The following is a 12,597-nucleotide window of genomic DNA, read 5'->3' on the forward strand; positions in this document are numbered from 1 at the left end:
ACTGTGATTATAAATGCTTGGATTTGTTCCTTCTTTTTAAAATTTGATAACTCTACTCTGCTGAAAATCATTGGCAAAATATAAGAATGGCAAAACTTAGGTGTAGGGAACTAGTATACTCTAAAGTACTTATTTTTAGAAAATAAATACAAATGTAATATGCCGAAGAATGAAATCAGATTTTATTTATTTTGATCTCTTTGTCTCTCTTCATCTCTTTGTACTGGAGTAATTTTATATGTATGTTGTAAAAACATATTAACATTTATAATTTGTTAGTGTTTAATAGTTTTTAAAATTTTATTGACATATTTACATATGTATATTTAAATACATATAAATACATATATTTATTTTTAAATAAGTTATTTATTTGAGTTTGGTATCGATCACTTATCTATCGCTACTTAGGCAAAGTTTCAATTCATACTAAGGCGAAAATTAATCGCTAGCCCTATAAATTATAACCCATTTAATCCCCTACTTTTAACCAATCCCTTAAACTCCAATAAATAAACACCTCGTATACCATCTAAATATGATTTATTTATTTACGTAGGGCAGCAACCGAAGGCTCCGCCCTTTCAATTACAAGTACAATAATAAAAATATTACAAAGATGTACAAATTACAACAAAGTTAAGTGTGTGATCGAGTGTTTAATGAAGGGTGTAGAGTTGTGACTACGAGTAACTGTTTTGATTTTCGTGGGTGAGAGGTGATGGTGACCGAGTGACCGAGTAACATTTACAAGGACGATGTCGAATGGGTGAACCCCGATGAGAAAGACTTTCTCCAGCCGACGGCAACCCGTTCTCCTGTGTATGTGATTTGTGCAGATTCGTGGGGGTGACAAAGTGACTAAAAACTCGTTGAAGAAATTCAGTTAAGTCCGGGCTAAGCACCGAAACTCCCGGCCAGCTTGCAGTTCCTTAATTAAGTCCGGTTTGGGCCGGATCCGTTGGCTCATTTGCACAGGGGCAAGTGCCTGAAGGAGAAGGCCAGCAGGAGGGGCAGCACGAGGAGCAGGAGCAGCGGGGTGGAGCCACTGGCTCCGTTGCAGCCGTCGGTGGTGCAGGTGCGGCAGTATACGGTCTTTATGTAGGACGAGGTCTGGTCGTTGGCGCACTTGTCCGCCGAATCGTCCATGTCCTCATAAAAGCAGGAACGCGAAATCACCCGCTTGCCGTACACTGAAAAAAATATGAGGGGGTAGAGATCAGCATTTAAATATATTCACTTAATCATTTTAATTAATGTCTGCTCTGTGTGTGCGCATTAAATTTAATCTATATGTGCGTACGTGCCGGCGTGGGCTGCTTTTCGAGACATGAAAATATCTCAGAAATGACATTTGAAATGCCGCAAGGCAAAAATAAAATAAAAGCCATGTGGTCATGGCTGTCAACAGTTTAAAAAAATAATAAAAGGATTAAAAAAGGGTGCACTAAATCATTTTTAAACATTTGTTTGATGACTTTTAAGGCCTTTTTTGATCCTTTCTGTTTCAGCTATTTTTTTCTTACTTCCAAATACTAATTTTAAGGGGAATTTTTTCTCATCCCATTTGAACTGCAATAGGTTCAAGGCTTTTTAAATGTTTTTGTCCGGCAAAAAATATCAAAAAAACGCAATGCGAAACGCACACGATTTGCCAAATCGTACCTCAAACTCGACGAAACTAGAGACAATTTGCAATCAGACGGCAAATGAAAACCAGAAAGAGCAAATCAAACAAATACAAAAAAATCCCCAACAAATTGCGTGTTTTGTGTGTGTGAGCAGCAAATAGAACAAAACGACCAACTGGTAAAAACATTTCCAATGGAATACGGCAAAAGCGAACTTTAAAAGCCGCTCGAAATGGTCAGAGTTGGCCATTTTTGTGATTGGCTCAGACGGTGGACGGTGGGCCACCGTCGAACTAATAAAATTGTTGACAATTGTCGCCTTATCACGGTCGTCGCATCAAACAAGGCCCAAAACCGCCATCAAAAATGCAGCGGCCGCCGTGTGTGCCACATTGCGCATACGCCGCGTGCTCCGCTGGCCAGAGCAGCCCCGGCCAAAAATGCCGCTTGGACATTGTCTACCGCACACACGGCGCAATAAATTTAAATTTTAATTAATTTAATTATTTATGGCTCGTTATGTGTGCTTAATCAAAAAAACTGTTGCTGCAAACATGGGAAATTAAAGCGTAAAATATAAGAGAGCACCTAACTTATTTTACTCTTGGGGAAAAGCCATATTTTGTTACTATTAATGTTACTTTTTAAACAAATTGATTTATATTTTGTATCACCAAAATGAACAAAGAAGTTGTTTTACAGCAGGTCATTACTTAATCTTTATAAACGCAATTTAAAATTGGGCACAGAGAGAAAAGTTCAAGTATGTTACATTGTTCTTGAATTGAGAACATTCGTTCTTAAAAACCGTTTATTTAACAACTTTTTGATAAGTATACACTACTGACTGGAATAATAAATTATTTGTTGAGATATACTATGCAAATAGCGCCAATTCAACTTGATTTGAGCAAAATAAAAACATTTTCAATCTAAAAATGTCGTTCTATTTTTAAGAACATTTTCCACTCTGATGAAAAAGTGAGAGAGTTCTCTGTGCAGGTCATAATATATTCTTTATATAAGCAATTTTAAATTGAGGATAAAGTTAATGCAATTTATCAAATAAACTTCAAATGATATATATAGTTTGTATTTTATAATAAATAGCTCACATTTGGAAAAACCTTTAAAACAGGAAAAAGTCAATAAATCTTATTTTAAAGCGGTCAAATTGCATCAAAAGTTGCAAGCCCAAAGTAGTTAACTTGTAAGTTAAAACGTATATATCAAAAATTGACTTTATGTTTGTCTCCCTTTTGGTTCGACGATTCCCCGGAGAAAAGAGCCAGAAATAAGCTGTTAGCCGCCAAAAATGGTCCTAGGCCGACTTGCAACAGGTTGCAACATATTTGCAGTCACAGACGTAAATCAACAGCCTGCGGCTAATTGCTTGGCTTCATATTTTGGCATTATGGAATACGTTTTTAATTTGACATTTGCCAAAAAGTTAGCCACTCGTCTAAGCTAAACTTCATAGGCAATTAATTTAGCGGCCAATAAAAAACCAAAAAAAAAAACCCAGATGGCAACAACAAGTTGCATCGCCTAGTTGCATTTTTCTCAGACACATTCTGCCGCCATAGCCCCCGATTTTCGCCCCTCATCTTGGACTCGTAATTGAGCGCTTCACGCTGTGCAACAACTTAATTAATTTATATGTATTTTGTGTATATTTTTTCCTTAGCCCGCTCGGCCCGTATATTATGTATTTTGCGCATTACAAGCGCTGCTCATGTCGCTCTGGGACCAAAAACCCAGTCAGAGATATAGATACTGCGACGGTTGAGAGTCTGCAATTGCAATTTTAATTGCCAACTGCCAAGCTCAAAACTTGCAAATATTCGCCGCACCAATTTGTAGACGCATGATTGCAAAAATTTAATGGTGTTCATTAATTGGCAATAAGAAATTGCTTAAATGCGACTCAAGAAATCCCGGCCGCCGCTTTTGATGGGCTTTAAATTGCAATGAATTAGTTTGCTGTTTTGTAAATTAATAGATAATACTATAATTTGATATACTAGCACACCTTTTTGACTTTTCTAACCCTTCATAAACTCTTTTTCAACCCCCATTGATCAAATTTTATAAAAATTTATGTCTACACTTTATAGTAACTTCAATTTGAACCAAGCTTTTCATAGACACATTTTTCAACAACAATTAAGTCAAATATATTATTTGTTCATAATTTATATCTACATTTTATAGTGGCTTCAATTTGTATCTATAAAAGTTCGTGCAGTTCATGCGGTTTAGATAAATTACTCTTTATTGTATTGCGTGCAACAAAGTTTTGCCAAAGGCCATTCCATCATTTATAGTAAAAAGATTTTGTATTTCATTGTTTGACTGGTTGACCCACATTAAAAATCCAAAACCAAATCGTCTGCCGCTTGGCAAATTTATGCGATGGCCCAAACAATGCAAAGTGAATTTAGATCAAAAAGTAACGACACGGATCGCTTGGTAATTTGCAATTTTGGTCTGCTTTGTTTTGGTCTGCTTTTCTTGTCATATGCAAATGAACAAATTGCTTTGGCCACAGACAACAAATGAAACTAGCAAAAAAACCGGGTGGACAGTGCAGTAAAATCGGACTTAAGATCGCCGAAAAGCCACCTCGAAATATCACTCATACGCCCCGTTCGCCTGATCTTTCTCCACATAAATTTGCCGTAAATTAGCGGCACATGCAACTGCGGGCCAAAATGTCGCCACTTGTTGTTGTTTCCCCTGTTGTTGTTGGTCTCTACCTGCCACGCCCCCTTTGCAAACGCCCAGCAACAGCGGCAGCTGCCGTTGCATTTGCAGATCCAAGTCGTTCCATTGGCAATTGTCCGCTGTTTGCTATATTTTTTTGTAGTTTTTGTGTCGCCTGCACTTGTTTGGACTTTGTCAGGGCAATAAATTTCAATCTTGTTTGACTCTCGGCCACAGCCGGGTGTGAGTTGCGTCGATCTAGCGATCCCCTCCCTCCTAACCACTAAAAAAAAATTCAGAACATATTATAATTGATATCTTAATAATTATATGGGGCTTATAAAAGAATTCTTTAGTAGAGAAAATTTTATTTAAAGGTTTGATAAATAAAAACCATTTTTTTTCTCAGATCAAATGTCTATTAAATGTGTAAATAGAGCCATTTTTACCGAATAAGCTCAAAAGGTTTTATTTCTGAAAATTTTTAAAATAGTTTGTGGAACTGTTCATAACATAACAACCTTATATTTTGTTTTCTTTTTATTTTGTATAAATCTGTAAAACAGCAACTAATTTAGCATTTGAGCATTTTGAGCAATTTTAACCGAATAAGCTCAAAAAGGTTTCATTTCAGAAATTTTTTTAAATAGGCTATGGAACTGTTTATCACATAACAACCTTATATATTGAAATATTTTAATTTTGTATATAATCAGTAGAACAGGAAACAGTAAAAAAAATTTTATTCAAATTTTTAAAATCATGCTCTTGATTTTTGTCCAATATTTGAGACTGGACAGTAATATTTTTGGCAATATTTTCTAAGACTAAATTTTTCTAAGTGCAGCCTGTCCAAAGACCGCACACGCGGTCACAACAATGCAAATGCAACGGGTGCACAATTATTCATGCCTGTGGTTTTTCTTTTGGAGGTGCTGTGACACCGAGTGAGTACAGGTTGGCCGTATATAGAGTGGGTTCGATCTCACCTTCCTGCACCAGTTTTTTGCAGACGGGTCGGGCATTCACCGACTTGGCGCCCACGGAATAGGTGCAGTTCACATAGCTCCAGTAGCGCTGCTGCTCCGAAATTGTCTCCGGCATGAAGGGATCGTTGCAGAACTCGCCATTCGAGACGTCCGTGGAACAGCGCCAGCATCGAAGCACCGCCGAGGCTGAAATGGGTAATTAATATCAATTAATGGGGACATTAACAATTCAGATAATCTTCAGAGCACTAAAACATATCTCCAATCCATTTTTCAATACGTTTCTTTGAGAGTAATCAATTAACATACTTTATTGAGATATATTTTCCATGATCAAAACTACAAGTTATGATTTATGAACAAGTATAATACTATCTTGCTACTTATCAGTATAGAAATGTTATTTTTGAAGATTTATATGAATTCTTCCCCATCTTAACCACTTTTAAAGTCTAACTGATACTCTGTTTGGCCAAGACCACCAGCTATTGGCATCATAATAAAGTAACTAACTAATTTTTGCTTTCCGAATCCATAACCGTTTGACTAATGAATCGCATCCCATCATAATCAACTGGAATGGCCACTAGGCCATAATTTCCTGCTGCGCTCGATGCCGTTGGCGGAGATCTTTGAAATACTGCCGAACCGCCACTAATTTTAGTCGGAAGCCTTTTGGCCGAGTTATTTATGCGACAGGCTATGGGCAACTGCCTTATAAAAGTGTCAAAAAGTTCGACTGCGGCTGGTTTATGCGTGCGATTAGCCACTGAGACTAGTCACTAGTGTGTAAATAATTATTTGATTAAATTGGGCTCACGATTGTTGCACTGCGAGAAATAATCATATAGATATCAGAATTAGTTTTTAGATAGCATGAAGGGTCAACCGAAATTTATAACAAGGCGAAATGGTAAGGGATAATGTCTTGGAGACTATAAATATTTTCAATATCAGAACTAAGAATAGGATTTTTACGGATAATAATATTAAAATAGGAAACGATCTTCCACTTTTTTTATTCAAGTTTTTTCCGATAGAAAAATGATGGAAATAGATCATATCATTCAATTGAAATTTATAACAAGGAGAAATGGTAAGGGATAAATACGACGAATACATTTTAAAGGATGATGATATCGAAATTTAGAAGAATTTTCTCTTTTTTTATGGTTTATCGAATAGAAATATGATAAAATAGATTATATCATTTAATAGATCGTTATAGTTTCAAAATTTTTTGCGTTTCATAGAGATATTCTTGCTGCGTGCGGTTCCGAGAATATTTGAGTGATGATGATGACTACGGCTGTGATGGCGGCCATAAAACTCGTTTCTCTGGCCAATTTAAACGTCAAACGTTAACGTTCGGGTTAAATGCACTTAGCCAACACGTTGAGGTGCGTTTAAGCGAAAGCCTAGATAAGTCGAAAGGCTGGAGAGGTGGAAAAGGGGGAAAGGGGAAAGGCCGGAGAAGTGTGCCAACGCATTGGCCAAAAACGTGTTTTTTTCGGCCAGCGACCGCATTTGGCCATAAACAACCAGCATAAACATTGCAATTTGCGTTCGATTCGCATTCGCATTGGCAGTTGGCAATTCAATGCGATCGAGAGCCCAAAAAACTGCCGCGAAAAACGGCGTAACCGAGATGGAAATTATAATCATTTACAATATATTGAAATTAATTGACAGTTGAATTGTCAGATCGTTTGCAGAATTGTTTATTTGCGCGTCCGCTGCAACTCGGTGGCAGTTTACTAATGGTAATGACTGTAATTCCATGAAAACTGAAAATTGATATTGTGCCTGTCAGTGGTTGCGGTTGTGGTTGCATTATGCCAACCGATGTGGCAGCCGCAACTGCCCCCCAAACATGGTCAAAAACATACGAGTCCGAATCCGAATCCAAATCGAAACGCATTTGGGGCCCCGAATGGTGGCCGCTAAGTGCGTAAGTATTTGTTGGACGAGATGTTTTCGCCGATTCTTTTGGCCATCGGAATTTGGCTTTAATCATCGGTGTAAAAGTAAGAGGGGTATGGTATAGGAAAAAGTCTGATCACAAACCAATCTATATTTCAAAACCATTATCATAATATATATTCCACCTTAAAGTTGCAAATTGAAAATATTAATTAATTAACTAAGTTAGGATTCTTTCTTTTCTTTCAATTCTTCTTCCTGTTTTTCCTACCTCAACTAACATTGAATCATCCCTAGCATATTGCACCCTTAAAAGAAACCCACTAATTGCACTCTTTCTTTCTTTATATTATTCCTACCCCTTATAATCCATTTCCAGCTCTGCCAAGCCTACGCAATAGATGGAGTTTATTGCCCTTTGCAACCATATAGGCATATGGAATTTAAGTATATCGTAAGTACGAGTCTCCAACAATGGGGGTAAAAAAGTTTCCCACACACCGTCAACGGGGTTCACATGCAATTTTTCCATTAAGCTCCAAACTTGAGGCGAACTGCAAGTTGGACTTGCAACATTTGGGATCTGCCCCCGAACATATATAATACATAAGTTCGCAAACCCTACGACTTGGCCCCCAAAAGAAACGTGTTGATTACCTTACCCTTTTCCCCCCAAAAAAGTGTCGTCCATATCGCAACGCATTAAACTCGGAAAGTTACGAGTGTGTGGAGCTTCCATTGTAGGGTGGGTACAACTTTGTGACCCTAAAAAGTAATAGAGGTTCGGTTGGTGCTTCGATAGAAAGTTTCGCTTTTGCCTTTGACTGGCATGCAATCTGGGTTCGTTCAACTGCGAAAAAACAAATTGCATAGACCGTCGAACGTTTATCAAAATTGCAGCACATTTGTGCCGAATACCTAAATAATTAGCGAGCTTTCTAGGTATTCAAACAATGCAAAGGGATGGGCAATGCAAGAGATTAGGCTATAGCCTTGTTACATACCTATTAAAATAATTTTGAAGGCTACTTATGCTATACAAATGATACAGTTTTCCTTGCATGTAATATTTAAGTGTTGTCGCTAGAAAATGCACAATATTTTGTGTGCCACATATATTATATGGATTAGCTTTGATTTTCCTTTAGGTTTTATTAAATTTACTGCCTAATACAATGTATTTGGCATCTGCAGTGACCATTAAATGTTTATATGCGGATGGTTTAAAAATATACCATATATGTACTATACCATTTGGATTACATGTGTACTAGTTTACAAAGTGTAAGGAAAAACATTGAATTTGTTGACAGAAAAAGCGTGGTGTCATTACCATTTATATACCGTCCTCTTTTTATTTACAATGTAAACTTTGTTTTTTATAAAAATTATTAATCCGATAAATCCGAAATTCATAAATCCTCATCCTTCGCTGTCATCATAATATAATTCAATCAATAATCATTTTGCCAGCTCTACTTTAAATCTACTACTATAATTTTTTTGTTTTTCTAGGGACTTCAGTTAAGCTTTCTTATTCGAAATTACTGCGTTTTACATCCCAGTAAATTGCAGTGAATTAGTAAGCAACTCAATGGATTTAATTAGGCTTGGCCCAGGCAACTTCTACAGCGGCGGATTATTAATTAAGACGATCTTCCGACAGTCATTTAAGATTACGCAAAGGTTGTGGCTGGATATGCCTCATCGAGTATCTGGCTACCAGATGAGCTGTTTATATTGAAATAATTACATGTCTCGGTAATGTGTGTTGATTCTGGCCATACCCTTTAATTTTCATTATTTCCATATCGTTCTAGTTGATCTCAGATTAGTCATTTTTATTGAGGTGGGCTCGAGTGGTCAACTGGGTTTATGCCACTCAAAGTTGTCATTTGCCACGCCCACGCTACATAAACACAAATAAACTTTTAGTTGATGACATGACCAGATATGCGGCACGCTTTTTCAATGAAATTTTTGAGGTAAGTCCAAGTAATTGCTGAGACTATGGTATAAAAATTCTTTTTACACCCCTTTCTGCGTAATGAGAAAATTTCCAGAAATAAAATAAGAGTAGCATTTTTCATTTCACCACATTTTTCTCCGACATTTTTCTTGGCTATTTATGAAATTTATTTTCTCTGCATATTTAAGGTTGAGAAAATATTTTCGTTCTCATTACCATTGAACGTCGTGCATTTGAAGTAAAAATAAACACCAATGAACTGTGGAAAAATATCGAGCAAGTGGAGAAATAATAATAAATCATGGAAATTCAAGCACATATTGTATTCGCTCTTTTCTCTCTTAAAGTGCAGGTATTTCAAGAGGATTTCATCTGTCTAGACAATTGCACTGATAATGCGAAAAATATTAACGCAGTTCAGACAGATGGCCATGTATTTTAAAAGACTTATCAATGGGGTCAGTCTAAGAAAACAACTGATTATACTCAAGTATTACTTTTGATTTAATTTTGCTTGAAATGGATTTTTTTTCTTAGTCTACTGACCAACTTGAAAATTAAAATAATTTTTCCTAACTTTAAATATAAACCACTTCTTAAGTCTTGTATTTTCCAAAAAAACAGTTTAATTTGCTTTAATATTGTAATACCTTTAAATGATTTGGTATATATACGTCATTTCTTTTACATAAGTTTCACAAGTCTTCAGCAACCGTCAAATACTTTAATCTGACTGAGTTTCTCCCCCATTTTCCGCATAAGCGAACCCTTTTGACTTGGTTCACTGAACTCAAGCTCGTTTTGCTGCACATTTAAATGGGAAATCACGCCCAGGCACTTAAGTAACTCCGAGCCACCCGAAACTCCTTCTTTACTTAATTAGCTGCCATTTTATGCAAGTGGACGGAATGGAGCTCTGGAAAACCCACCTGTATTGAAAAACATCAGCAGGGATAGAAGGCCGAGCAAAAGGCAGCCTGTTGAACCGTAGGATGTCATGATTCCTCTTCTATTTTTTGTATATTCCTTAGAGGGAAATGTTAGATATATCACTGCACAAGCACTACACTTTAAAAATGGTTGAACTTCTTATTTCCCTTGGCTTCTTATATTCCAAAGTAATTTTCGGTTAGCGCGATTTTCCGAACACGCATGCGACCCGTTGACAAACTGACTGCGAACTGAAACCGAAACGAACTGAAGCTGAGAACTGAACACTGAATACTGAATACTGAATGCTACGCGACAGTTGAACCAATAACAAAACGAACCCAACCCCAACGCACACGAATCGCCATGAGAGAGATCGTTGAAGGCGGTCGATTGAAAGGCTGGAAGCCAGCCAAGCGATTGAAAGAGTACCGCTTTCAACGAGAAGAATACTATTTGGGGGTCCCTCGTTGGGGGGGGGGGGTTATATCTGCTATTCGGTTGCGGATTGGGTTGAGTGGATTCGAGTGGAGCGGAGCTACGCTGGGTCGGGTTTAGGAGTTTACAGCTCCGCGATATGGCTGCACTTTTTTAATGGTGCCCGCAAACACTTGCAGTTTCAGAGGCAGAACAGTGGGGCAAAGTAGATACATTTTGAACATCTTATAGATCTCAAAACCCTAAAAAACTTTCCTTATTTCTTATATCCTAAAAGTCGTCTCAGAACATAGAGCTCCCCAAAACGTTTAAATTATATTGGGTATTTTTTTAAGCATACTTTATTATATCTTGAAAAAATTTTTTTAATTACATAAAAAGCAACAAAACTTTAAAAATCGAAGAACAAACTTTTTAGTCGAATGCCTCTACTATCAGACACCTATTACTCTACCTTTTACTTGCAGTTGTATAGCGCCACCTAGCGGTGTTTAGTTACCATTAAAAAAAAATAGTACATATTTGGGGTTTTTTAGAAATAGCATACGATTTTTATAAAAAAAATTGACTCTATTTTTAAAACTGCAAAGAGGAATTAAATAATAAGACGTTTACGAAATATTTGTCGGTTTACAATTAACAAAATATACATACATATAACAATTTAAAAACTTTTATCTGACAATTGACTAAAGCGCCGAACGAAAATCAATGGAATTCGTTCCTTTCTGTATTTGGTTCCGATACAGGTACTTCCTCCGACTCCTCCCTAAACTCATTTATTTTAGACTGCACTATGTTTTTGTTAGACTCAATTTCCACCAAATGCGATACCAGTTTCCTGTACAACCGGGAATCGCTGGGATTGTCTCTTAGGTTGACAGCAGTTTCCGCAGTAAGACGACCTACTGCATCAAACACATTGGTAAGAGTGGCATGGAAGCCCTCAGCAGTTTCCAGTGTACTTAGGTTGTTCCATTGCTCAGCCAACTTACTGTTGCAAGACTTTAGAACGGTTGAAAACTGGGGACGGCCTACAGGAGGTATAGCCGAGTCGGAGGATCTGGGTGAAACAGAGGTGAATGAGGCCGAGGAGGATCCTTCGGAGTAAAAGGCATCGGTTATGCCAGTTGTCGATGGAAAAGTGGGTTGGGGCGTGGCACCCGTCATGGCCAACCACCTGGCCGCAAGACCACCAGATCCCTCGGTGGGACGAGCTGCCACTACAGCCACCTTCTCATTGGGTTCTTTCTAAGTGGTATTTACTTTGTATCAAGAAGTTTAGTCTACGCTGATTCCAGATACTTGCCATTACCTCTTTAACTTGTCCCCAATTCGAAGAGCCTGCAATCTCCACTTTTTCTAGTCGCGACATTGTTTTGGTTTAGGGATAACTAGAATTTGATCGCTTTAAATATTGTTTACGTTACTGGAAAAATAAGAACGTGTCTACGTTTGAATGGTGTAAAACTACACTGAATTTTATTCGAATGCTAAGCTGATCACAACATTTTACCTCGTTTGATTAAACAGTGCAGTTCGGAAAGATAATATTGTCATAATTTGTAATATACCGCAAAAAACAAGGTTGGATAAATTATCGATCGGAAGAAAAAATGTTTGTTATTCACTTTATCGTGCAAGAGAACTGAAAGTTAAAGTCTTCTGGAATTTCGATAAGAAATTAAGCATTCTAAACCATTTCACAATGAACCTCGATTTTCGATCGAAATAAATTCTGGTTTAAATACTGTTTGATCCTGAAGAGATAAAATAATTGTAAAGTTTTTGACTTGATATGCTTTCGAAAAAAATGTTAACAAGAAGGATCGGATGCCTTATTACCAATTGCAAAATAAATATGATAAATATATGATATGGTCAGAATATTGTATGGTCAATATGATAAATATATGATATGATATATCAATCATCATTAGACAATTTTAAGACCCACTGTGCGCTGCAGTCGATGTGTTTTGCCGGACCATTTGACGCCTAATGGCAGCCA

General features: G+C 37.1%; 2 protein-coding genes across 2 annotated transcripts; both read right to left on the minus strand.

Annotated features, from left to right (window-relative positions):
- Window positions 1-526: 526 nt before the first annotated feature.
- LOC108006453 (UPAR/Ly6 domain-containing protein twit) lies at window positions 527-10,435 on the minus strand. Its single transcript, XM_017069980.4, has 3 exons — window positions 10,148-10,435; window positions 5,327-5,512; window positions 527-1,193 (listed from the first exon to the last, which is right to left on the minus strand). Exons 1-3 carry the CDS (start codon window positions 10,215-10,217, stop codon window positions 967-969), a joined length of 483 nt encoding a protein of 160 aa, XP_016925469.2. The 5' UTR covers window positions 10,218-10,435; the 3' UTR covers window positions 527-966.
- A 767-nt stretch (window positions 10,436-11,202) lies between these two features.
- LOC108011612 (uncharacterized) lies at window positions 11,203-12,071 on the minus strand. Its single transcript, XM_017076790.4, has 2 exons — window positions 11,902-12,071; window positions 11,203-11,837 (listed from the first exon to the last, which is right to left on the minus strand). Exons 1-2 carry the CDS (start codon window positions 11,959-11,961, stop codon window positions 11,295-11,297), a joined length of 603 nt encoding a protein of 200 aa, XP_016932279.2. The 5' UTR covers window positions 11,962-12,071; the 3' UTR covers window positions 11,203-11,294.
- Window positions 12,072-12,597: the final 526 nt, after the last annotated feature.

Source organism: Drosophila suzukii, chromosome 2L (genome assembly GCF_043229965.1).
Source record: "Drosophila suzukii chromosome 2L, CBGP_Dsuzu_IsoJpt1.0, whole genome shotgun sequence".
Taxonomy (NCBI): Eukaryota; Metazoa; Arthropoda; class Insecta; order Diptera; family Drosophilidae; genus Drosophila; species Drosophila suzukii.

Coding starts and splice junctions, on each gene's coding strand:
- LOC108011612 (XM_017076790.4), bottom strand. CDS start 11,961: ATGTCGCGACTAGAAAAAGTGGAGATTGCAGGCTCTTCGAATTGGGGA. Junction 11,838..11,901: donor ATTGGGGACAAGTTAAAGAG/GTAATGGCAAGT, acceptor AATACCACTTAG/AAAGAACCCAATGAGAAGGT.
- LOC108006453 (XM_017069980.4), bottom strand. CDS start 10,217: ATGACATCCTACGGTTCAACAGGCTGCCTTTTGCTCGGCCTTCTATCC. Junction 5,513..10,147: donor GCTGATGTTTTTCAATACAG/GTGGGTTTTCCA, acceptor TACCCATTTCAG/CCTCGGCGGTGCTTCGATGC. Junction 1,194..5,326: donor CAAAAAACTGGTGCAGGAAG/GTGAGATCGAAC, acceptor TATTTTTTTCAG/TGTACGGCAAGCGGGTGATT.